Raw genomic sequence first — 26,183 nt, 5'->3', positions numbered from 1 at the left:
CAAAACAGGGCGACACTGTCAGTGTGTCTATGTGAGGTAGTGAATATAGTAAAAAGATAAAGTGAACATTAAGTGGAGGCATGAGGATGTTAAGAAGCTGGTTTAGAGTTTAAGAGCCTGATGGCCTGGGGGAAGAAACTCCTCCTGAGTCTCTCAGTTTTTGCTATCAGGTTACGGAAGCGCTTACCAGATGGCAGCAAAGTGAAAATATGATTACTGGGGTGGGTGGAGTCTTTGATGATTTTTGCAGCTCTACTTCTGCAGCGTTTGAGGTAGATGTCCTGCAGAGAGGGGAGAGCAGACACTGAAATGCGCTCAGCTAAGCGCACAACTCTCTGCAGGGCTTTGCAGTCTTGACTGGAGCTGTTCCCATACCACACTGAGATACACTGAGTCAATACGCTTTCTATAGCTCCAGAATAGAAAGTTTTCAGTATTGCTGGTGAGACCCTGAATTTCCTCAGCTGTCACAGATGGTGCAGTCTTTGCCTGGATTTATTAACCTGTGTTTGAATGTGAGTAGTCCAAGTGAGGTCCTCCGAGATGTTTACACCAAGGTACTTGAAGCTGCTCACCCTCTCCACAGGGGTCCCGCTGATCATAAGAGGAGTGTAGGGCTGCTGCTGTCTCTTCCTGATGTCCACAATCAGTTCTTTAGTTTTGCTCACATTCAGAGAGAGACAGTTGTCCTGGCACCATGATGTCAATTTCTCTATCTCATCCAAGTATGCGGTCTCATTATTGTTGTGAATGAGGCCCAGAACCACAGTATCATCAGCAAATTTGATAATGGATGTGGAGCTGTGCGAAGACACGCCAGTCATGTGTGTAGAGAGAGTAGAGCAGGGGACTCTGGACACAGCCCTGCGGGGCTCCTACGTTCAGGGTGATGGAGCTGGAGGTGTGCTGGCCTAGTTTCACCACTTGAGGTCTGCCGGTGAGGAAATCAAGGATCCAGTCGCAGAGTGAAGAATTCAGTCCGAGGTCTATGAGTTTGGAAGCTAGCTTTATGGGGACTATAGTATTAAAAGCTGAGCTGTAGTCTATAAATAGCAGCCTTACATAGTTCCTGTTATTGCTGTCGATGTGTGTGAGAGAAGAGTGCAGGATATGAGAGATGGCATCATCTGTGGATCTGTTTGGGCGATAAGCAAACTGAAGAGGGTCCAAAGTATCCGGGATGGAGGAGCAGATGACGTTTTTAACCAGTCCCTCAAAGACCTTCATGACTATTGATGTGAGGGCAACTAGACGATAGTCATTCAGACAAGAGGGTTTATTGTTTTTAGGCACAGGGATGATGACCGATTTTTTGAGTGAGGTGGGAACCACCGATGTAGCAAGAGACTCATTAAAAATGGATGTAAACAAACCAGCGAGCTGATCAGCGCAGGACCGCAGAACACGGCCAGAAATCCCATCAGGTCCAGCTGCTTTCCTTACATTCACTCTCTTTAGTGCCCTCCGAACCTCGTCCTCTGACACGGTGATCGCATGATGATCGCTGCTCTGACTGCTGCTTCCTGACGCGCTGATCGGCATACTCGCACTGCTTCGATTGCTTTCGAAGCGGCCGTAGAAAGTGTTTAGCTCGTCAGCCAGCGACGGATCTGCTCTCGCCTCTGCAGAGGATTTATTTCCAAAGTCACAGATGGTCCTTAGTCCTTGCCACATGCGTCGGGAGTCATTTAGCTGGAAATGTGACTCTATGCGTTCCCTGTGTCTGTGTTTGGCGGCTCTTACTGCGCGCCGGAGAGCATAGCACGATGCTTTGTACTCGCTCGTGTTTCCCGATAGAAGACCGGCGTTGTAAGCAGCAGTGCGTTTGTTTACTGCTGCACGGATTGATCTGTCCACCCATGGTTTCTGATTTGAGAATGTCCTTATATTTATTGTATCCGTAGCTTGTTCAGCTAGCGTGTTTACAAAACTTAACGCTACATCCGTGAACTCGCTGACGTCAGATGAACTTGCGCGAAACATGTCCCAGTCTATGTCATCAAGAGCCGCCTGTAACGTTGCTTCTGATTGGTCGGACCATCGCGTCACCACCCTCTTCACCGGGGGATCTTGAACAAGCTGTTGTTTATATTCCGGTGTGAGGAAAATGGCGGCATGGTCCGATTTGCCGAAAGCCGGTAGTGAGCGTGCTTTGTAGGCATTCTTAAACTGAGTGTAGCAATGATCCAGTGTATTCGCTCCTCTGGTTGGACAGGATACATGTTGATAAAAATTAGGCATGACTTGCCTGAGTTTGGCTTTGTTAAAGTCCCCAGCGATGATAATAGCAGCGTCAGGATGTTTGTTGATGTTGCCGCTGAGCGCATCGTGAAGCTCAGACAAAGCCAAGCCAGTGTCTGCTTGTGGAGGGATGTAAACAACAGTTATGATGATCGATGAAAACTCCCGAGGCAGATAGAATGGGCGGCAAATAATGGATAAATGTTCCAGATGAGGCGAGCAGGAGCGCGACAGAGTGGAGATATTCCTGGGGTCACACCATTTCTTGTTAATCATGAAACAAACTCCTCCGCCTTTGGATTTGCCGGCCTCGGCTGTCCTGTCCATCCGTAAAACAGAGAAGTTTTCAGACGGCGTTACAGCAGCGTCCGGGACCAAGGGCGTGAGCCACGTTTCAGACAAACAAAGGATGTTACAGTCCCTAATGTCCCGTTGGAAACTTATCCTGGCTCTAAGATCGTCCATCTTATTCTCCAGAGACTGGACACTGGCGAGCAAAATGCTCGGTAAAGGAAGGCTGTGTGCTCTTTTCCTCAGTCTGTTGCGAATCCCAGCACGTTTCCCGCGGTGTTTCTTGATCCGTCGCCTTGGGTGGTTATTCAGGTGGCCATTGTTCATCTCGGCGTTCCGGAGAATCTCAGATGGCCACGATGGGTTGGAGGATAAAGTGTCCTGAAACAGGTCAGTGAAGCGGTGTCCAATGTCCAAAAGTGTTTCCTTTTTGTATATGATCAGTGCAGAGGTAATGTGTGTAGAAAGAGAAAGCAAAAGTAGGTAAAAAAGTAAATAAAAACATAATCTAAGCGGAGCAACCTGGACGGCGACCGGACTTGGCGGCGCCATCTTGAAATTCATGCAAGGGGGGCTGTCTATTTAAGCTGATCACTTCCTTTGTATCTTTGCTTGGTTATTATCGTTCCTAAGCAAGTTGCTGCCATAAGTCTGCTCTAGTTCCAAGATCTATTCTTTGAAAGTATTTTTTGAATTGTTTTCCTGTTAATAGTTTTGCAGTTTTTTACTATTTTTGACCATTTCTGGTCTGAGGATTTTTCTGTTTTGTAACCTAACTCTATACAAAGGATATTTTGTTCCCTTTTGCTGTTTTTGTTGAATAAACTCTTCTGAGTTAAGTTAACAAGGCGTCTGACTATTGGGTTCAACTACCTTATGTGGCTCAGCGGTAGAAATTAAGACTCTGGCATCAGAGACCCAAGTTTGAGCCCCGGTCCTGACAGTAACAAGTGAATACGTTCGTTGACTAAAGACATAACACATAATACACTCTTTTTTGCCACCTGCTGGCATATTTTATGTAATACGAAGAAATGATAACTGAACGAGTCATTGAACGATTCTGAACGAATCACTTTGGTGAACGAACTGAAAATGAACGAATCTCTAGAAAGAATCATAATTTCCACCACTACTGTATATGGCCCTGGTGGTCTATACAAGTTGCCAGAGCAAGAGATACATAGATTTATTTTGCATATCTGACAGAGTAACATTAGGCAGAAGTATTTTGAGTATTTTAAGCATTTTAACATTTTGAGTTAAACTGAATGAGTCATTGAATGATTCTGAACGAATCACTTTGGTGAACGAACTGAAAATGAACGAATCTCTAGAAAGAATCATAATTTCCACCACTACTGTATATGATGGCCCTGGTGGTCTATACAAGTTGCCAGAGCAAGAGATACATAGATTTCTTTTGCATATCTTACAGAGTAACATTAGGCAGAAGTATTTTGAGTATTTAAAGCATTTTAACATTTTGAGTTAATCTGAATGTTTCTATCTATCTATCTATCTAATACTTCTTATCTATCTATCTATCTATCTATCTAATACTTATCTATCTATCTATCCTAACAACATGGTAATCATGCTAAAGTCATGCTAGCAAGCTACTCTGGGTGCTAATCATGCCAGCAAAATGCTAGCAACATGCTAATCATGCTAGAAACATTTTAGCAACATGCTAATCATGCTAGCAACATGTTAATCATGCTAGAAAAATGCTAGCAACATGCTAGTCGCATGGTAATAAAAAAAGTGAAAAACATAACAACATGCTAGCAAAATGCTAATCATGCTAGAAACATGTTAGCGAAATGATAGCAACATGTTAAACATGCTAGAAACATGCTAACAACATGCTAGCAAAATGCTAATCATGCTTGAAACATGCTAGCAACATGCTAATCATGCTAAAATCATGATAACAGCATGTTAGTCGAATGCTAGTCATGCTAGAAAAATGCTAGCAACATGCTAATAATGCTAAAATCATGCTACCAACATTCTAGTAGCATTGCTACTCATGCTAGCAACATGCTAATCATGCTAGAAACATGCTAGCGACATGCTAACAAACATGCAAATCATGCTAGAAACATGTTAGCAATATGCTAATCATGGTAAAATCATGCTAGCAACATGCTATGTGGTGTTGACGCAGTGGATAAGACACATGCCGGGTTCTAATCCACTGTGACACACCAAGACACTTAACCCCTAGTTGCTCCAGAGGTGTGCGACCTCTGACATATATAGCAATTGTAAGTCGCTTTGGATAAAAGCGTCAGCTAAATGAATAAATGTAAATGTAGTCGCATGTTAGTAATGTTAGAAAAAATGCTAGCAGCATGCTAGTCAAATGTTAATCATGCTAGCAACATGCTAATCATGCTAGAAACATGCTAGTCAAATGTTAATCATGTTAACAACATGCTAATCATGCTAGAAACATGCTAGCAACATGGTACTTGCATGCTAATCATGCTAGAAACGTTAACAACATGCTAGCAACATGTTAATCATGCTAGAAACATGCTAGTGACATGCTAACAACATGCTAGTCGCATGTTAATCATGCAATTGCTAGCAATATGCTAGAAACATGCTAATCATGCTAGCAACATGCTAATCATGGTTATAACATGCTAGCAACATGCAAGTCGAATGCTAATCATGCTAGCAAATGCTAAGCATGCTAGAAACATGCTAGCAACATGCTAATCATGTTAGAGAACATGCTAACAACATACTAGTCGCATGTTAATCATAATAGAAACATGTTAACAACATGTTACCAACATGCTAGCGACATGTTAGCAACATGCTAATCATGCTAGAAACATGCTACCAAAATGCTAGTTGCATATTAATCATGCTAGAAACATGTTAGCAACATGCTAATCATTGCTAGAAACATGCTAGCAACATGTTAATCATGTTAGAGAACATGCTAACAACATACTAGTCGCATGTTAATCATAATAGAAACATGTTAACAACATGTTACCAACATGCTAGCGACATGTTAGCAACATGCTAATCATGCTAGAAACATGCTACCAAAATGCTAGTTGCATATTAATCATGCTAGAAACATGCTAGCAACATGCTTGTCGCATGGTAATTATGCTAGAAACATGTTAATCATGCTAGCAACATGCTAGGGACATGTTAGCAACATGCTAATCATGCTAGAAACATGGTAGGGACATGCTAATCACGCTAGAAAAATGCTAAGAACATGCTAGTCGCAAGCTAATCATGCCAGAAACATGTTAACAACATGCTAACAACATGCTAATCATGCTGGTAACATGTTAGTCGCATTCTAATCATGTAAGCAACATGCTAGCAACATGGTAATCATGCTAGAAACATGCTAGCAAAATGCTACTCACATGTTAATCATGCCAGAAACATGTTAACAACATACTACCAACATGATAATCATGCTAGAAACATGCTAGCAACTTTGCTAATCACGTTAGTGACATGGTATTCACTTGCTTGTAATGCTAGCCATATGTTAATCACTGTCTTTTTTAAATTTCTTAAACTTAAATCTTTTTACATTTTTAAACTTTTCACATTTTCAAACTTTCTAAACTTTTCAAACTTTTTGGTCAGGCTTTCTCAAGCCAACTTAAAGTTTGTCTTGACAAACTTTTTTATCTAGTTATTATTATTGTAGTTTTCTTATATGAAGTATTCGGAAATAGTAATGAAAAGTATATTTGTTACCTGTCCCTTTAACGGTTGTGTGAGAGAGAAAGAGAGAGATACAGAGAGAGAACTGATTGTGATAGAGGGCTGTTTGTTCTGTTTTCTCAGCTCCTTTAAGAGAGAAAGAAGCGTGATCGTTTATCAGCTTTGCGCTGCGCTCGTTTTAAATAGAATTCGGTGCATTTTTGACGATCTGCATTTGACCTGGTCTCGCGGCGATGACGTCACCGCTCATTCAGTCGCGTCGAGTCTTCTGAGGAGAGGCGAGCAACTCACGGTATTTCTCATATTTACACAAATGTCAGACACTTTTCTGGGGTTTCAGCAACACACACAGGCTCGTCAGTGTGTCGAGTTCATTGGGTTGAGTGTTTGATGAATTAAACACTCAGAACAGCAGACAACAACTACGTGAGGAAAACATGTTGAGCTCGGTTGTGTGTTTGTATCGATGTTTGCTCTGATAATGTTGCTGTTTTTGCAGCTTTGTTGTGTGTTCGTGTGTTAATAATGTTAATAGTAATATTTAATGTTAAAAGTGTTAATAATGTTTATGTTTCTGATTGTCTCTGGAAAGTGTTGCTGCTGCGATTTTATTTATAACCTTATTTCTCTGACGTTCATCTTTTGGGATCCAATGTGTTAGTTAACTGAGGTTAAAATAAAAAATAGATACTGCAAAATATTTAATAACGTGGGATATTTTAAATCTTTTCATGAATTATTAGAATACAGACAGTAAACATTCATTTGTTGTGATACTTTTTAAAGATGTTCTGATTACTTGCTTTCTGCATATAAAACTAAACGTGTTAATAATTGAATTACTTAATTTGTACGAACGTAGTTATTAAAATAATCAAACTATATTTAGATATTATGTGCAGATATTCACCTGGAGAGATTAAATTATCTATATTTTTATACAGATATATTCTTATAAATTAATACGGCGTAGGGCTGCACGATTATGAAAAAATAATAGTAATTGCGATTATTAATAGTGATTTTCACAATTTCTGTTGAACGATGTTTAAAAAAGATTTATGACATTTGTTTATTTTTATGTAAACTGAAAATACTTCAACTATACATTGTTTTGTTTTCTTCTTACATTTACATTTTAGCAGATGCTTTTATCCAAAGCAACTTACAAATGAGGACAATGGAAGCAATCAAAACTAACAAAAAGAGCAATGATATATAAGTGCTATAACAAGTCTCAGCTTAAACGCAGTACATGTAGAAAAGGCTTTTATATAATATAATAAAAAGAATAATATATAATAATTGTATAATAAATGTAAAGAAAATGGATACAATACAAAACGATTAGGAAACTAGTTAGATTTATTTTTTTAAGAATAGAATTAGAATAGTGAGTGTTAAAGTTAGAGGGTCAAATAAAGATAGAAGAGATGTGTTTTAAGCCGATTCTTGAAGATGGCTAAGGGCTCAGCTGCTGGGATTGAGTTGGGGAGGTCATTCCACCAGGAGGGAATATTTAATTTAAAAGTCCGTAAAAGTGACTTTGTGCTTCTTTGGGATGGCACAATCAAGCGACGTTCACTTGCAGAACGCAAGCTTCTAGAGGGCACATAAGTCTGAAGTAACAAATTTAGGTAAATGGGTGCAGAGCCTGTGGTAGTTTTGTAGGCAAACATCAATGCCTTGAATTTTATGCAAGCAGCTATTGGAAGCCAGTGCAAATTGATAAACAGAGGTGTGACGTGTATTCTTTTTGGCTCATTAAAAATTTATCTTGCTGCCGCGTTCTGATTTAATTGTAAAGGTTTGATAGAATTGGCTGGAAGACCTTCAAGAGCTTGAACAAGGAGTTGTGCAGCATGTTCCCAAAGAAAGGGCTTGATCTTCTTGATGTTGAATAAAGCAAATCTGCAGGATCGAACAGTTTTAGCAATGTGGTCTGAGAAAGTCAGCTGATCATCAATCATAACTCCAAGGCTTCTAGCTGTTTTTGAAGAAGTTATGGTTAATGTGCCCAACTTTTATTTTATTCTTAAAAAAGGTAAATTTATGGTAAAATAATTTTATAAAATAACAATGTTTTAAAAATGGTTTATTTAATCTATATATTTCATTTACAATTGAACAGACTTAATTTCTAATTACACAGCAACATTTTACAGTACAATTTATATTATCAGGGACCTAGACCAACAATCGAGAGCAGTGGCACCAGCACCGGATTTGGTAACACTGAACATGTCATTATAATATTACAAGTTTTGTCTCTTAGAAAACTTTTTTTGATTGTTATCTTGGTGTCCATAATCATAATCGCAATTAGAAATTTGATTAATTGTGCAGCACTTATACGGAAGCAGAAGGGAAAAGTATGCATAGATCCTGAATGAGCAAATGTTAAACTGATGTGCTCTTGTGTCAATGCTGTAAACTTTACTGTAGTAATGATTTACAGAGACACCACTTAGGCTATGGTCTCTTCAAAGATTGAAGTTGGAGAGCATCTGCTTCACTTAATAAATGCTTAAAAATTTAAATTAAAAAACAGTCTCATTGATGATTTTTGCAGATCTGCTGCTTCAACACAGAAATTCATCATCCCTGAAGCTCCTCCCACTATTGGATGTGTCATCAATGAAGCCCCTCCCACTCTGGAATAATCATCAGTGAAGCTCCTCCTACATCAATCACACTGCCAATAAATGCTGGAAGACTTCAGCATTTCACAATTAGTTCACAAGTTCAGAACATCATGAAAGAGCTGAAATCTGAGTTTATTAAAGAGGAAAGTGAGAACATTAGTGATCTAGAACCCTGCAGAATCAAACACACTGAAGAAGAACTTAGAGGTTGGTGTTTGTTCTTGATTCTTCATTCACTCATGATGCTGAAAAACATTAATGTTGTTAAACTTCAAACAGTTCATCAGATACTTAAACTATGCATTTTGTGAGACTCGTGGCAAATGATGTAACATTAATTAGCATATTTATGACATATCGCATTGGGTTTGCATTAAGATGAGTTTTGGTACTTCAGATCCGTCCGTTCTCTCTAAACTTTCAGATACTTTATTATTACTGAATGCCTAATAATGCTGTTCTCATTTACATATGTTCTGTTCTCATAAAGTGACCTAGATTACTTAAATAGTTTACTTAAAAACAGTGCTATATATTACAGAAAGCTTGAAATGTCTACTTTTAAATGAAAATATTCAAACCAAAATAAATAGGCTTTTCTCTGAATATGTAATCCATATGAAATGTGCTTTTCTCTCTGGTGTACACAGCGAGTCCTCATGGTTAACTTCATCTCAGCAGCGACACAAAAAACACCAGTTTATCACTAAACAATTAATAGTCTCCTTGCTAATTAAGACACATTCATAATCATCATTATTTTTCTGGTTCTTTGTGGCAAGATTATTCGTGCGGTAATAACACCTCTTATCCTGTAGGCTATAGCCAGTTAAAGTAATTAAATTAATATAAAGGGATGATTTGTCCACGAATGGCTTAAATGAACGACTACTAGTAGACTAGAAAAAAAAATTAATAATTTGGAGGCAGCCCTTATTCCACATATGTTCGAACCAGCAGGCCATTCTGTGTTGAGCGAGCGATCTAGCCTAGCGGAATATTCAGAAAATATCAGAACAAACCCGAGCCTCACTGTCTGCTGACCTTGCAGACACATCAAAATAAACATAGCCAGACTAGACCATTTTAGTACAAATCATGAGTTTATTTACTATTTTTATTTTATTTTATTCTTGTCAAGATTATAATGTATTAGTTTTTTTATTTTTTGCCTAATTCAGTGACGCAATGATAAGCATTTACTACTTTTTAAAAATGTGGGTCAGGAAGCGGGTCGGGTACAATATTTTATTATTCTTTTTTTGCGGTCCGAGTTGCGTGCGGCTTAGTTGAAAATGTCGGTTGGGTGTGGGGTTTATTTATTTATTTTTAAATATATACATTGACCCGCGCATGCATCACTGGTGTGTATTGTAGGAGCCAGACGATGTTATGATGACGTGTGATGGCATATTAGTGGTGTCCCAATCTATAGAGGAACATTTTCACTCCACACCTCTTTTTCAAAGGACAAAGGGGATGAAGGGGTATAAAATAGAATTGGGATTGGTACAATTTATATTATCAGGGCTCCAGGCCAACATTTGAGAGCAGTGGCACCAGGACCTGATTACACTGAACATATGATAATGATATTCCAAGTAGACAGGAGCTTTACAGGAGCTTGGGTTGGGAATTGTATACATATATGTAATTATATTCCATGTCATTCCAAACCAGTAAAAGCTTTGTTTATATTCCGAACACCATTTAAGATATTTTGGCTACGTTCACACTGCAGGCTGAAACAACCCAATTCCAATTTTTTTGCCCCATGCTACCTGTAGCTGATCTTTTCATGATAGTCTGAAAGACACAGATCCGATCTTTTCAAATGTGACCCAGGCCACTTGGGTATGTGGTCCTGAATCCGATACGTATCCGATCTTTTGAAATTCAACCTCCATCTTAACGGCCAGGCCACATGTATCCGACCCGTACGTCATTGATACGCTACAATGACGTCATAATTCTGCGTTGAAGTAGGTGGGAACGAGAAGGCTGCGACTCCGCACCTACAGGTTTCTCTGTACCGACGTTGCTAACACTGCTCCACAAAACGCCATGGCCAAAAACCTTCTTTTAAATTTTCTTCTTAAAACGAGAATATTGTAATTGTGCTGGCTCCGTTGGGAAAATAACTTTAATATTGCAAAAAGAGCTCCGATGTTGACTACACTGTTGTTGACATCCATGTTTAACGTTAGCTACTTCCGCAAACAACGAGTGACGTCGTTCACTGTTGAGTACTCTTCTGCGCATGCAGGTCACTTCTGGGTCATTTCACGTTCCTACAGGAGATCACAAAAGGTCCCATTTAATTGGAAATGTGAACGACCTTGCAAAAAAAAAATCTAATTTAAAAAAAAAATCGGAATTGAGCATTAAGCCCTGCAGTGTGAACGTAGCCTTTGAGTGAAAACAGGGAGTCTTGTGACTGTCCCATAGACTGCCAAGTAAAATACACTGACGAAGTCCAGAAAAGTATGAAACACATTGTCAAAGTAGTCCATCTGCCATCATTGGTTCAACCGTAACATTATAAAGTGACAAGAATACATTTCTTTTTAAGTCTTTATTGACTTTATTAAAAAATTTTGCACTGTAATGTCACTTTAGCACCGCGATACAAGCATATATTTCCCATGTGGATTTACGCTTTGATTTGAATGCAAACAGCACATTCTTGTGTCGTGGCTGACACAGAAGAGCGTACACATTTTGTGTCCACTCCTGACAGCCAAATTGATATTTTCATTACTTTCTAACATTTGAAGAACAATACAAATTTAAACCGTACAAATATTCACAATTTGGTCCATGATCGCCATTAAGGGCTTTTTAAGAATAAGCATGCACATGAAATGAGACTTAGGTCTCTGCAGAGCAAAAGTGGCCGTTTATCACTAAGGCTGCTCCGATCACGATCTGCCGATCATTATGCGCTTCTCATCAGTAAAGCCGGTTCTCTAATCAGCGGTAAATTCCACCAGGTGCTTGATTTCACCTAGAGCAGCTGTTACTACACAGAGTCGTTGTTAACAGAGAAGCTGCGCAAATCCACGTTCATTTTCAGCATGTATTTGCGCATCTTCTCAGTTAACAATGGATCTGTGTAGTAACAGCTGCTCTATGTGAAATCACGCACCTGATGGAATTTACAGCTGTTTAGATAACCGGCTTTACTGATGAGAAGCGCATTAACGATTGGCCGATCGTGATTGGAGCAGCCCTATTTATCACCTTGTGGATGTTTTCAAACTGCTGGGTGTTTCTAAATCATGCAATCTAAATGATCCCCCTTACCCAACCCCACCCCTAAACCTACCGTCACTATGACGTCAACCAATCAGGTATCATGGTGTAAAAAGACCCTGATCTGGTAAGTCCCATTACTTCCCTGCAGAGACCTATACTTGCATGAAATTATCCTGACTAGTGAGATTGCGTTAACTCTCGTTTATGAAATTGTTTTAGTCACGATTGACTTGTTAAGTTATTTCAAGTGAGGTTTTGGACTTAAATCCCTTCTTTTCTTAGCATCTAGATCTTATTACAGAAACACTACACTACATTAGTCTGTAATGTTTTAAAAATAATATTTGGAAGATCAATATATCTCATTCAGACAAAATGTCAGGAACAAATAATTTATAAAAATGCCTCAAAATAATTGTAAAATCTTTTTTTAAGTTGTCTGCTTTCTGCTATTACATCAGAGTTCACTTTTATGGCCTTTCAATTCATATTCTTGTCTTTGAGTTATTTCGGTTAATTGAAAATACAACTTTTCTCTTTCTTTTCAGACCCTAAAGAAGAGAACGAGGAGATTGAAGTGGAGGAGAAACATCATGTCAAACCTGAAGAAAAACCTTTGAGTCACTTGAATTCAAAAAATATATTTTTAAAGGAAACAAGAGCTGAGGAATCTTCCACCTGCACTCAGTGTGGAGAGCATTTCAAAAACGAACGAAGTCTTGCGAATCACATGAGAGTTCACACTAAAGAGAAGCCACATTCAAGTTTTAAATTGCATCAGAAAACACATACTGGTGTAAAAGATCATGTGTGCTTCGAGTGTGGGAAGTCATTTACTTGGGCAACACATTTAAAACAGCACCAGAGGTTCCACACTGGAGAAAAACCTTATAAGTGTTCACACTGTGATAAGAGATTCAGTTGGATAGCACATCTGAAAACACATGAGCAGATCCACAGCAGAGAGAAAACACACACATGTGATTTGTGCAGCAAGAGCTTCACTAGCAAAAAACATGTGAGAGTCCATATGAAGATCCACACTGGAGAAAAACCATACACTTGTGATCAATGTGGAAAGTGTTTCACTCAATCATCATACCTTAAAGGACACATGAAGATCCACACTGGAGAAAAACCATACACTTGTGATCAATGTGGAAAGCATTTTATTCAATCATCATACCTTAAAGGACACATGAGGATCCACACTGGAGAGAAGCCATACACATGCGATCAATGTGGTAACAGTTTCTCATTAAAAAACAGTTTTGATGTTCACATGAGGATCCACACTGGAGAAAAACCACATGCTTGTGACCAATGCAGCAAAACATTTCTTAGGTCAACTGCTCTGAAGAAACACCTGACAGTTCATACAAAGGAAAGACCACATTTGTGTTCTTTATGTGGAAAGAGTTTTTCACTGCTGCAAAGTTTGAAATCACATCAGAAATTACACAATACTGTGAGAGATCATGTGTGCTTCGAGTGTGGGAAGACTTTTGCTTTGGTAAACCATTTAAAACAGCACCTGATGATTCACACTGGAGAGAAACCTCACAAGTGTTCACACTGTGACAAGAGATTTGCTCAGTCAGCAAATCTGAAAAGACATGAGCAGATCCACACTGGAGAGAAACCGTATGCATGTGATCATTGTGACAAAACATTTCTTCTGTCAACATCCCTGAAGACACACCTGGCAGTTCATACGGGGGAAAAACCATATTCATGTTCCTTATGTGGAAAGAGTTTTTCACTGCTGAAAAGATTAAAATCACATCAGAAAACACATACTGATGTGAGAGCACATGTGTGCTTTGAGTGTGGAAAGACTTTTACTTTGGTAAACCATTTAAAACAGCACCAGAAGACTCACTCTGGAGAGAAACCTTACAAGTGTTCAAACTGTGATAAGAGATTCAGTCAGTTAGGAAATTTGAAAAAACATATGAAGATTCACACCGGAGATAAACCTTACAAGTGTTCACACTGTGCCAAGACATTCAGTCAGTCAGCAAATCTGAAAAGACATGAGCAAATCCACAGCAGATAGAAACCTCAAAAGTATTAACACTGTGATAAGAGATTCATTCAGTCATCAAATCTGAAAACACACGACAAGGTCCACACTGGAGAGAAACCTCACAAGTGTGATCAGTGCGGAAAGAGCTTCACTTTTAAAAGTCGTCTAAAGCTACACATGAAGATCCATACAGTAAAGACACTGAGCAATAAAGTCACTTCTGTGTAAGTTAGTTTCCTAACAGTCACTATTATCCTAACAGTCACTATTAGTGACTATTAGAACATTTTGATGGTTGCTTGGAAAGTATCTAATTTTTATGATAAAGTATGTTATTATGAGATACTAAGTCATTATTATTATAAAGTGTCTCTTTCTCTTTTTAATAACTTACGTTAAATGTATTTTATATGTATTACTGTATTAGCATTTCATGGAAATTAAAATTCTTGCAAATATCATTAAAAACTTCTAATTCATATAATCAAGCACATCTTGAAAATTTAGAATGGTTTTACCAGGTGTTATTCAATGATTTAAAGCTTGTGTTAATGCACAACTCTTCTGCTATTGAGGTGTGAAGCAGGTATAAGGTTAGTCTCAGGTTTGGTGTATGGGTGGGTTTAAGGTTGGGTAAGGGGTCAACAAGTGTACAAGTGTCAATGTGATTACTGTCAGGGAACACGATTCAATCTTTTTATATTGCATTGTTTTTATAAGTATTTTCTTAAAAATGTGTTTTCCCCTTGTGTAGATGTATGCCTCAAGGAATATTGAATGAGTCACAATAGTATACTAATGTAAGTGTTCAGGTGATAAAAATGTGGTTTGCACCCAAATTATAATGTGTGTAATGTCTTTACATTTTGCCATTAAAATGACTGCTTGTATGATTAGTAAATCTTTATAAACATTTACAATTGTTGAATAGTTTCCAATTTAAATTGGATACTGCAAAAAATAACAAATGATTAATAAATGATTTAAGAAAAGCAAATAGTAGTAGTCTACACAACAAAGGCCAAATATATGATATTTACATGATATGATATGTATGATAGGTGCCTATAACCTTATATTTTCATAATAATAATGAATTCATCAGAAATGAAGGGAAAGTTAAGAAATAAAATCATAATAGTGATAGTATTAGTTAGTAATAGTAGCAATAATAACTATTAACAATAAACTCATTCATCAGGAACAAGTTTCAAATGGGACATTGGAGGATCAGGAAGTGGACAAATAGTAATGATAATTATGATAATAATAATGGTAGCAGTAGTAAAAATAACAATACCAAAAATAACTACAATAATAATTGTAATAATAATAAATATAGAAGTAATAAAGGTATTGTAAGACTATATCTGGGCATTAGCTAGATCCCTGCCCATGTCACACTACGATGGGCCATGAAGGAGGTATGCTGCAAGGCACAGGACCCAAAGTCCCACCCCCGGCTGCCGCATACATGCACTTATTTTTATTATCAGGTTGGCTTGCAGTGCTCTTACCCTTCTGATTCTAATGATCATGCTGTACCCCCCCCCCTCTCTTGTTGAGAGCTGGGTTTATGCTCCCTCAGCTAGGTAACCTTCTGCTAGCCATTCCAGCATTGGAACTTGCTGTAGGTGGAACATGCAGAAGGTGAAGCTTTCATCTCATTTGAAAACTGGGTGCTTGCCCCTCCCCTCAGCTGGACATTTACTGCTACTTCAGCATTACCATTGATCGTGTTGATGACTCTCAAAGATAGTCGGGTTTTGGGATGTATCATTCCATCTATGAGCTGCTCTTTGAGAGTGCAACTAGAGGCCTTTCGAATGGTATCCTAAAATCCATATTATGGTAAGTGTGCACGTGAAGTCTTCTGCACACTTTTCTAAAATCCACATTGTGGTAAGTTTGCATGCTAGTGCATTCTTTTCTAAAAACCCACATGGTAAAGGTTGCTTCGTGCCCTTTCTTAAGCATGTAAAATCCCCGTTCATTTTGGGCACCACTCCACTTATGTATCCATACCTATTTAAACAGGGCATTGCTACTTGGGATCTGCTACATTGTGGCGTAGTCGCCAGGGTCTCTTGCACTGGTGTAGGACAGAGAGGTGAATAGTATATTAATATTTTTTTCCCTTTCCGACTTTGGTTGTGTGACGGTATTTTGTTTTTTTGAGTAGGAATAGGACAACGGCGACCCTGTGCGATTAGTAGTGCTCTGGTGATGAGGTCGTTTTCTTTGATTTTGGCCCATTCAGGTAACTTAAAAAAATTAAAAAAGCGCCTGGTATGGAGGAAGATTTGCAGGAGCTGTGGGCATTGGTGGCCCAGCTGCGGACTGATAATGAGCAGTTGCGTCAGGGGCCACCAGCTGTATTCCCAGCTTCTAGTGCTGATCCTTCTAATGCTGCGACTCCTTCAGCAGTTAGTCCCTAATTTCCTGATGTGTTTATTCCCAGGGATTGTATGTGCCCAAAATGTAATGGCATTTAATGGTTGTACGAGATCGTATGTAGCATTAAAAGAAATGTACTTATCTAGGTGGGAGCAGGAAGGGGAGACTCTTGTGCAATTCTCCCTGGCCATGATGAGCCTATGGGAGAAAGTTGAAGAACAGGCGCTACATGAAATGTCCAATGTTGGTGCCCTATTACGAGATCAGTTTTTTGAAAATGTGAGCGATAATACACTCAGACGCGAGTTAAAACAATTAGTTCAACGTAGCCCCAATAGTACGTTACTTGAACTGCGCGTTGAGGCAATTCATTGGGAGCAGGAGGGGACCCCAGGGGGTGCAAAGGGACGCAGCCATTCTGTTCCAACAGCACACTGTATACAATATGGGGTGCACGGACAGTCACAGCCTGGTGGTAACACTCCAGGAGGGTCATCTGAATTGCGGGAATTAAAAGAGATGGTGAAAATGCAGCAACAACAATTAAATCAACTTACTCAAAGTTTAGCCCATATTCAGAAAACCCAAATGGGGGGCTGAGTACCGCGATCTAGTCACATTATTTATAGGCGGCGTAAGCAACATAGAGCATAGAGCTACTCGGTTTGAGCCTACTGTTCCCCACCGAATGGTCGAGTCGTTGCTCGGTTGTGGAAGGGAGGGGCTCAAGTCACTTGATTATCCCAGACTCACTTGCTCGTCTGGTGTCGTCCTTCTGCAGCTCGTCATTCAAATGGGAGGGGTTCCCGTGTCTTGTTTAGTGGACACTGGCTCACAAAATTGTTTTACTACTTATTTTAAGCCTTGGGGACCAGAACACCTCCTTTCATGCCAGTGGTTGCAACTGAGAGCGGCGAATGGTTTGTCAATTCTGTATATAGGGTACCTGGAGCTGGATATCGAACTTTGTGATTGGTTGCTCTCTGGGTGCTGGTGGTCCGGGATCCTCCTGGCAGTTTGGCTGGCTGGGTCCCTGGAGTCTTGGAGATGAATGTATTGGACCGCTGCTACCAGGAGCTCTTTGGCCAACATGGTTCAGCTCTCTTTGAGCTACCGGCTGTGTCACAGGCTCCCTCATTCATTACGCAGGCATTGCAACACTGTCATCATGTAGGCATTAAGCCTGTCTTAACTGTTAAGGGTCAGGTCAGGGTGCGGGGTCGTCAGGTAAACCGTATTTCCGGGGGTACGTTAAAGCTAGTAGCTGCTAACTGTTCAATACATTATTGCAGTGGGACAGTCTTATTTGAACCCCCTGATGTAGGTCTTCCAGCAGGCCTGTTGGCATCTCCTGCCTTGGTGAGAGTGGTTCAGGGACCTGTATACATACTAGTGGTTAATGTCGGTACAACCGATATTGTTCTGTATCCACGAGTTACTATTGGTACTTTAAGATATGTGGATGTGGTAAGTTTGCCCTCTGAGGTTAGCAAGGTTCAGCCGGTGGCAGTGTCCGCAAGTGTACAGGCGGCTCGAGTTACTCCAGTGCAGGATCAGATTGATTCTCTTGTTCTGTCTGTATTGCCAATGGCAGATCAGGTGAAAGTTCAGGCCTTGCTGTTGAATTATGAGTCATTGTTTTCCACATATGAGGGGGACCTTGGGTGTACAGGCCTTATCTCGCATGACATACCCCTTGTAGACCATACTCCCACTAGGCAGTGACATCGGTGGATACCTCCGTCCAAATATGAGGTAGTGAAAGCGCATATATATCAGCTTCTTGAGGCACAAATAATTAGTGAAAGCAGTTGTCCCTATGCATCACCTATTTGTGAGGAAGAAGGATGGTGGTCTGCGCTTGTGCGTAGACTACCGCCGTCTGAATGTGAGCAAAAGAAAGGATGCTTTTCCATTACCTCGTATCAAGGAAACCTTGGACTCACTGACGGGAGCCAAATGGTTTTCAATCATGGATTTCGCCAGTGGGTATAACCAGGTACCTGTTACAGAGGGGGATAAATATAAAACGGCCTTCTGTACTCCATTTGGCTTGTTTGAGTGGAACAGGATGCCCTTCAGACTGTGTAGCGCTACTAGCACCTTCCAGCAGCTGATGCAAAGGCTGTTTGGTGATAAACAGGGACAGTCTCTCCTTTTGTACCTCGATGATAAAGTGGTGTTTTCGGCCTCAGTAGATCAACATCTCTCTTGGATGGAGGTGGTCCTCAATCGGCTGCAGAGGGAGGAATTAAAAGCTAAATTGGGGATATTTTCATTTTTCCAACAAATGGCAAGGTATTTGGGTCATGTGGTCTCATCTGAAGGCGGTCGCTACAGACCCAAGTAAGATTGAGGCAGTGACCCACTGGCGTTGTCCCACTAATGTGGGTGAGGTACGCTCCTTTCTGGGAGCGCTTACCGTCGTTTCATGGAGGGGTTTGTTAAAGTAGCTGCTCCGTTGCATGGGCTAGTATCAAGACTGACAAATTCAAATCGTCTGAGGTGTTCAGAGCAGGACTTTGCTGACCTCTGATCTATACAATGTCAACACAGCTTTGAAGAGCTGAAGCGGCGACTGTGTGTGGCCCCGGTGCTGGCCTATGCTGATTTCTCCTTGCCTTTTGTCCTAGAGGTTGATGCCAGCTATGGGGGTTAGGGGGCAGTCTTGTCCCAAGAGCAGGGAGGAAAGGTGCAAACAATAGCATATGCTAGTCGGGGTCTTCGGCCCACTGAGCGCCATATGGACAATTATAGCTTTATGAAATTGGAGTTTCTGGCGCTCAAGTGGGCCGTTGTAGTATTCACGGACAACAACCCTCTCAGCCATGTTCTTACAGCCAAGCTGGGTGCCACTGAACAGTGCTAGGCGGCCCAGTTGGCTGCTTCGATTTTGAGATCAGGTATAGGTCTGGTCGCTGCAATAGGAATGCGGATGACTTGTCTAGACTGAATCCACCAAGGGAGGACATTCAAAGTCTAGACACTGGGCGGGCTATCCCAGAAAATATAGCTCAAGTAGCCCAGGGGTGACCGGTGGCCCAGGTGAGCCAGGTAATGGTGTTCCCAGGTCTGCCCTTTGGAGATATGCATTCAGGTCAAAGGGCTGATCTACATATTGCAGAATTTTTAAGGTTCTGGCGACAACAAGCACTCCAAACATCGTAGGAGCACAAGCAGTTGGCAAAACCAGTGGTCACGATGCTTCGGCAGTGGGACCGCTTGTTGGAGCAGGATGTGGTAATTGGGGAAGAAACCCTGCAGGTTTTATTGCCTATGAAGGAGGAGGTTCTGACACAGTTACATCAGCAGCATGGGCATTAGGGGGTGGAACTGACCCTATTGTTCTATTGGCCAGATATTTCCTCTGAGATTGCACGTTGTTGCCAGCAATGCGAGAGGTGCCAGCATGCGAAGGGCCCTCCGTCAACACACAGTAGTTTTATTGGACACCTGATGGCTTCTCGGCCAAATTAAGGTATAGCCATCAATTTTACAGTTCTGGAGCCTTCCCAGTCTGGCATTGAGAACGTCATGGTCATGACTGATGTATTTTCTAAATACCCATGGGGTGTGGCTACCAGAGATCAGCGGGCAGAGACGTTGGCCCATGTTCTGGTATATGAATGGTTTTGTCGACTTGGTGTTCTGAGTTGTATCCATTTAGATCAGGGTCGGAACTTTGAGGCCACCCTTATCCAACAGCTTTGCCGCTTGTATGGTGTTGAGAAGTCTCGCACTATTCCATACCATCCGGCTGGTAACGGACAATGCGAGCGGTTTAATAGAACTTTGCACAATTTTTTGCGTTCTCTGCCGATTCTCAGAAGGGTGACTGGCCGCTGTGTCTTCCCCAGGTGTTATTTTCATAAAATAGTACCCCTTATCAGAGTAAAGGGGAATTCCCCACTTTTTGATGTTTGGCCAGGAGCCACCGCTATCAGTCGATTTTCTGCTTGAGAGAGTCCAGGAGCCAGAGGCAGGCTATGTGCAGAGGTGGGTCTTAGATAATCAGAATAGGCTCAAAGTAGCTTTTGATGGGGTGACAGAGCAGCTAAGAACTGCGGCTGAACATCGCAAGGCCCGGCATGATGGAAGGGTCCTAGAGAAACCATTACGGGAGGGCCAGTTGGTGCTTTTTCGAGCTTTTAATGTGAGAGGTAGATACAAGATGTACGACCTCTGTGGCCTAGTACTATACCAGATTGTGAAAGCAGGTGAGCAGGTATATTCTGTTGCTCCAGTGGTCAGTTTGGGCAAAGTGAGACAAGTACATCGCTCTGTAATATGGGTACTGCATGTTTGGGCATTAATCTGGACAGTGGGTATGCTTTTAGCTTGTTTCAGGTACAGTATTGTTCAAAATAATAGCAGTACAATGTGACTAACCAGAATAATCAAGGTTTTTCGTATATTTTTTTATTGCTACGTGGCAAACAAGTTACCAGTAGGTTCAGTAGATTCTCAGAAAACAAATGAGACCCAGCATTCATGATATGCACGCTCTTAAGGCTGTGCAATTGGGCAATTAGTTGAATTAGTTCAAAGGGGTGTGTTCAAAAAAATAGCAGTGTGGCATTCAATCACTGAGGTCATCAATTTTGTGAAGAAACAGGTGTGAATCAGGTGGCCCCTATTTAAGGATGAAGCCAACACTTGTTGAACATGCATTTGAAAGCTGAGGAAAATGGGTCGTTCAAGACATTGTTCAGAAGAACAGCCTACTTTGATTAAAAAGTTGATTAGAGAGGGGAAAACCTATAAAGAGGTGCAAAAAATGATAGGCTGTTCAGCTAAAATGATCTCCAATGCCTTAAAATGGAGAGCAAAACCAGAGAGACGTGGAAGAAAACGGAAGACAACCATCAAAATGGATAGAAAAATAACCAGAATGGAAAAGGCTCAGCCAATGATCACCTCCAGGATGATCAAAGACAGTCTGGAGTTACCTGTAAGTACTGTGACAGTAAGAAGACGTCTGTGTGAAGCTAATCTATTTTCAAGAATTCCCCGCAAAGTCCCTCTGTTAAAAAAAAGGCATGTGCAGAAGAGGTTACAATTTGCCAAAGAACACATCAACTGGCCTAAAGAGAAATGGAGGAACATTTTGTGGACTGATGAGAGTAAAATTGTTCTTTTTGGGTCCAAGGGCCACAGGCAGTTTGTGAGACGACCCCCAAACTCTGAATTCAAGCCACAGTACACAGTGAAGACAGTGAAGCATGGAGGTGCAAGCATCATGATATGGGCATGTTTCTCCTACTATGGTGTTGGGCCTATTTATCGCATACCAGGGATCATGGATCAGTTTGCATATGTTAAAATACTTGAAGAGGTCATGTTGCCCTATGCTGAAGAGGACATGCCCTTGAAATCGTTGTTTCAACAAGACAATGACCCAAAACACACTAGTAAACGGGCAAAGTCTTGGTTCCAAACCAACAAAATTAATGTTATGGAGTGGCCAGCCCAATCTCCAGACCTTAATCCAATTGAGAACTTGTGGGGTGATATCAAAAATGCTGTTTCTGAAGCAAAACCAAGAAATGTGAATGAATTGTGGAATGTTGTTAAAGAATCATGGAGTGGAATAACAGCTGAGAGGTGCCACAAGTTGGTTGACTCCATGCCACACAGATGTCAAGCAGTTTTAAAAAACTGTGGTCATACAACTAAATATTAGTTTAGTGATTCACAGGATTGCTAAATCCCAGAAAAAAAAATGTTTGTACAAAATAGTTTTGAGTTTGTACAGTCAAAGGTAGACACTGCTATTTTTTTGAACACACCCCTTTCAACTAATTGCCCAATTGCACAGCCTTAAGAGCGTGCATATCATGAATGCTGGGTCTCATTTGTTTTCTGAGAATCTACTGAACCTACTGGTAACTTGTTTGCCACGTAGCAATAAAAAATATACTAAAAACCTTGATTATTCTGGTTAGTCACATTGTATTGCTATTATTTTGAACAATACTGTATATGCAAACCAGTTCATGCCGTGCTGTTGGATCAGAATGAAACCAAATGATCTCAAGCGGCTTGTTCAGATGTTTAATGCGAGGATTCACCATTGTCCTATTTGTTTTATGTTTGTGCTATTTATTTGTTTTTTTATTATAGTTTCCAGGTAAGTGTTTTTTTCGGTTTATTGTTTCTTTTTGGTTATTGAATTGATCTACTTTATTTCTTATCGTGATTTTTGTTTGTGTGAGTGATTGCAAACTTCTTTTGCCAGGTGCTGAGGGCTTCAGCCAGGGATCCTCTCTTGTTTTCTCAGAGTGTTGGTGGTGGTTTGAACACAGGATGCTTGGTGCAGTGAGATGCACAGACTTTGTGTGTGAGTGATAGGAGTTTACTCTAGTGTGTGGTTGTATTCCTTGTTCTTTAGCCCTCAGCCAAAGCTTTTGAATGTAGTGTGGTTTTTTTGTATGTAAATTTTGTAGTGACTGACTGTCGCAAGACCGTATTTTTTCTGATAACATTCTTTTTGTGGCCAGATGGTGTGGCCTGAGTTGAGTGAAGCTTGAAAGTGCATTAACCCTCTGGAGTCTAAGGGTATTTTTGGGGCCTTGAGAAGTTTTGTCATGCCCTGACATTTGTGCTTTTTTCAGTTTCTTATAAATATCTAAATGGGTAAAGTCTAATATCACTGTAATCAGCACAAACTGGGCTATAATAATATGTGAAACCCATGCATGTACATGATTGTATTTTTGAGAAAAAAAATGTTATGCATGGTTAGTGAAAAACTAAAAATGTTAAATCACTTGAATAAGGCAATAAAACACATACATAAAATTGGTTGCCGGAAAAGTTGAGAACTGGAGCTTGTAGCCTAGAATTTTTCTTTCTGAATGATGTGAAAATCATCTTGTTTACTCACTCACAGAAAACAATATATTGATGTCAATTTTCTAAAACACTTTTTGTTGGTAAAAGTCATATGCGAGTAGGCGTCAACTATCATGAATATCATTGTGATTTACACCTGAGAAGACAAAGGCCTGCATAATGAGTTGCATAATGAGGTGCATAATGAGCCTCTCATTCAACTGTGCCACTCTGAGGGAGGACTTACAAGAAAGAGAACAAAATAAAAGTATATAATTTTATGTTTGTAGTTTATTAAGAATATATTTAATTATCCCACAACATAATTTAATATCCACTTGGGGGAGCAGTTAAACAGTTTATTAGGAACAATCAAAGCTGACTTTCAAATTTTTTGGCATCCTTTCTCTAGTCACACAATCCTTCAGAAATCCTTTTAACAATCTTATTTTCTACCAAATAAACCCCATTTATTATCATCATCATCATTATTATTATTATTATTAATGTTGAAAAGAGCTGATAATATTTTTCAGGTTTTTTTAGGGGGAATAAATCGAAAGAACTGCATTGTTTTTACATTTGTTAGAGTTATCTCTATTTGTCACTTTTATATTATTTACATCAAGCTTTTGAATGGTATAGTATTGTATATTGTTATTGAAACTTCATAATGTTTCACTTGATTATACATTTAGTCAGGAATTATAGTTTGGAAAAAGTATTTGGAAAAAGTCTAACTAGTAAAATGTTTACACGTTATGTGAAAACTAGTACAAATAAATAAAAAGAGACTTACTCATGTTTATGATCTCTGCTGAATAAAGTGCTTCATTCTTTTTTCTGAGGAAATCCATTTCTCAAATCCTCAACCACATCACATCTTTTTGGGGTGAATTATGTCTTAGTCCTCTCATCGCGAAGCAAACAGTAAAATAAAATAAAAAACTTGAAGAATAGTCTGGCTGCTTTTTCTTCTGTGTGGGCGTATTCAAGCCGCGCGCTTCAGTTTGAATCTGAATAGCGCGTTCAGCGCGGGGGCGTGGTCACATTAAATATAATGAGCGGATATATGAAAAACAGACATTGCGTTGTTTTCATATGGATTACTTTATCTCAGAATATTTGTTTTCGGCAGCACTTGTTTAGTTTAAAAGTAGACATTCCAGGCTTTCTATAGATATCTCTCTCATGTCTCTTCGTTGAGTATTCACGGAGTTACAGTTCATTTTAATGAAATGTTTGTACATGACGATCAGCGGAGACAAAGACTGTAGACAGCGCACCTTGTTTGTTATCTTTATTTTATAAGTGCACAAAGGTTTTTTGTTATTATGTCTGTATCCAAAAAAAACTAGACCCTTTACAGATTCGATTGATGTATTGCTCTTATCTGTACGATTAAAACTGAGAGTGTAATTTAAGTTCTTTTCGGGGTTATCAGGTGAAAATGACTCAAAACGCATATATGCGTTAATCGACTCGAAAGGGTTAATAGACACACTAGTTGAGTGGAGCCCAAGATAATGGGGTCTAACCAATTCAGAGAAAGGGAACGAAGATGAACGTGTATCCCTTTAGCCCTTTGCGTTCAAGCATCGCCGACAGCCCCAGTTTATTATTGTTTCACTTTCACAGCACGTTAAAAATCACTCTCTTACTTAATCTGGATAAACTGTGCATCAATTGAAAGTTTAGTAGTAGTAGTAGCCCTTAATTGTCACTAGTCACAAGTACCAGCGAAATTAGCCATCAACCTGTCCATACATACAATATGACAGTGGGGTAGACAGGACAGGAAGACAGGGTATTTGAGGAAGAAATAAGTACAGCATAACATTAGTGAGGAGAAAAAAACCAACACCCAGACTATGCTCCTTATGGGAGCACAGTATGAGAACAGGAAAAACACTTCAGCACAAAAAGCACATAATCAATACACCATAGACACACGACTTTGCAACTGGGTACGGAACTTGGGGTGGTTGAGGTAATCCAGCGCAGGCAAACAGCCATCCGGTCCCAGCAGCTTGAAAGCGCTAGTCACAGACCCGCCTGCCAGACTGGCGGAACAAAGCGGCGAAGGTGGGGGATGGGGGTTGGGAGGGTGAATGCATATCTGTATATGTGTAAGGGTTTGTGTATTTGTAGGCCTGGAGAGTTGAGACTCTCTCTAGATGCTTCAGTCAGCAGATTTTACAGCGTCACAGCAAGTTGCCATGGAGACGTCCTTGGTCAGGTCCTAGATAGAGTCAAAAAATCACCAGGTGTCTGTGGGAGAGGGTAAAGGATTGCAAGACAAGTCAAGCTGCCCTGCTCGCCTGGGAGATTTTTGTCATCCAGCCAAGGCAGGTAAAGAAAGCTAAAAGAAGATAAGATACCAGTTGTTTGGTCTAGTAGCCGCATTTCTTTTCATGGTCACTATGATTTTTCATTGTCCATTGCTCTCCAAATTCTCCAATTTCTTTTCCAAATCCGTGAGCTACTTCATGATGTTATCCATATTGCAGTTAATAGTCTCAGTCTCAATGCTGACCGCTCTGCCCACTACTTCAATCATGACGGGCAGCCTTGTGAGGCTTTGGACGGCTGTTCCTGTCGTCTTAATTTTCCGATAACCCAGGGCAAAGCCTAATCCAATCAGCAGAAGACCTGTTATCATGGTTCTGAATAGGTAGATGTCTTCAATGTCCTCCACGGAAAGAGTCGCCAGACACACGACCCGCCAATTCGCCCACGCGTCCATCGTGTAGCCAGCTGCAAACGTT

General features: G+C 40.2%; 1 protein-coding gene across 1 annotated transcript; it reads left to right on the top strand.

Annotated features, from left to right (window-relative positions):
• The first annotated feature begins 6,374 nt into the window (after positions 1–6,374).
• Positions 6,375–15,068, top strand: LOC113070313 (gastrula zinc finger protein XlCGF57.1-like). The gene is made up of 3 exons (XM_026243559.1): positions 6,375–6,544; positions 8,825–9,104; positions 12,704–15,068. The coding sequence occupies exons 2-3, from the start codon at positions 9,008–9,010 to the stop codon at positions 14,212–14,214; spliced, it is 1,608 nt and encodes a 535-aa protein (XP_026099344.1). The 5' UTR covers positions 6,375–6,544; positions 8,825–9,007; the 3' UTR covers positions 14,215–15,068.
• The last annotated feature ends 11,115 nt before the right edge of the window (positions 15,069–26,183 follow it).

This window comes from Carassius auratus, unplaced genomic scaffold (genome assembly GCF_003368295.1).
Source record: "Carassius auratus strain Wakin unplaced genomic scaffold, ASM336829v1 scaf_tig00003761, whole genome shotgun sequence".
Classification (NCBI taxonomy): Eukaryota; Metazoa; Chordata; class Actinopteri; order Cypriniformes; family Cyprinidae; genus Carassius; species Carassius auratus.
Note: the sequence above shows the minus strand (reverse complement) of the source record. Positions and strands in the feature narration are given on the sequence as shown.

Excerpts from the sequence above, each read along its gene's own strand:
- LOC113070313 (XM_026243559.1), top strand. The coding sequence starts at position 9,008 with ATGAAAGAGCTGAAATCTGAGTTTATTAAAGAGGAAAGTGAGAACATT. Across the intron at positions 9,105-12,703 it reads CACTGAAGAAGAACTTAGAG|ACCCTAAAGAAGAGAACGAG; the intron begins GTTGGTGTTTGT and ends CTTTCTTTTCAG.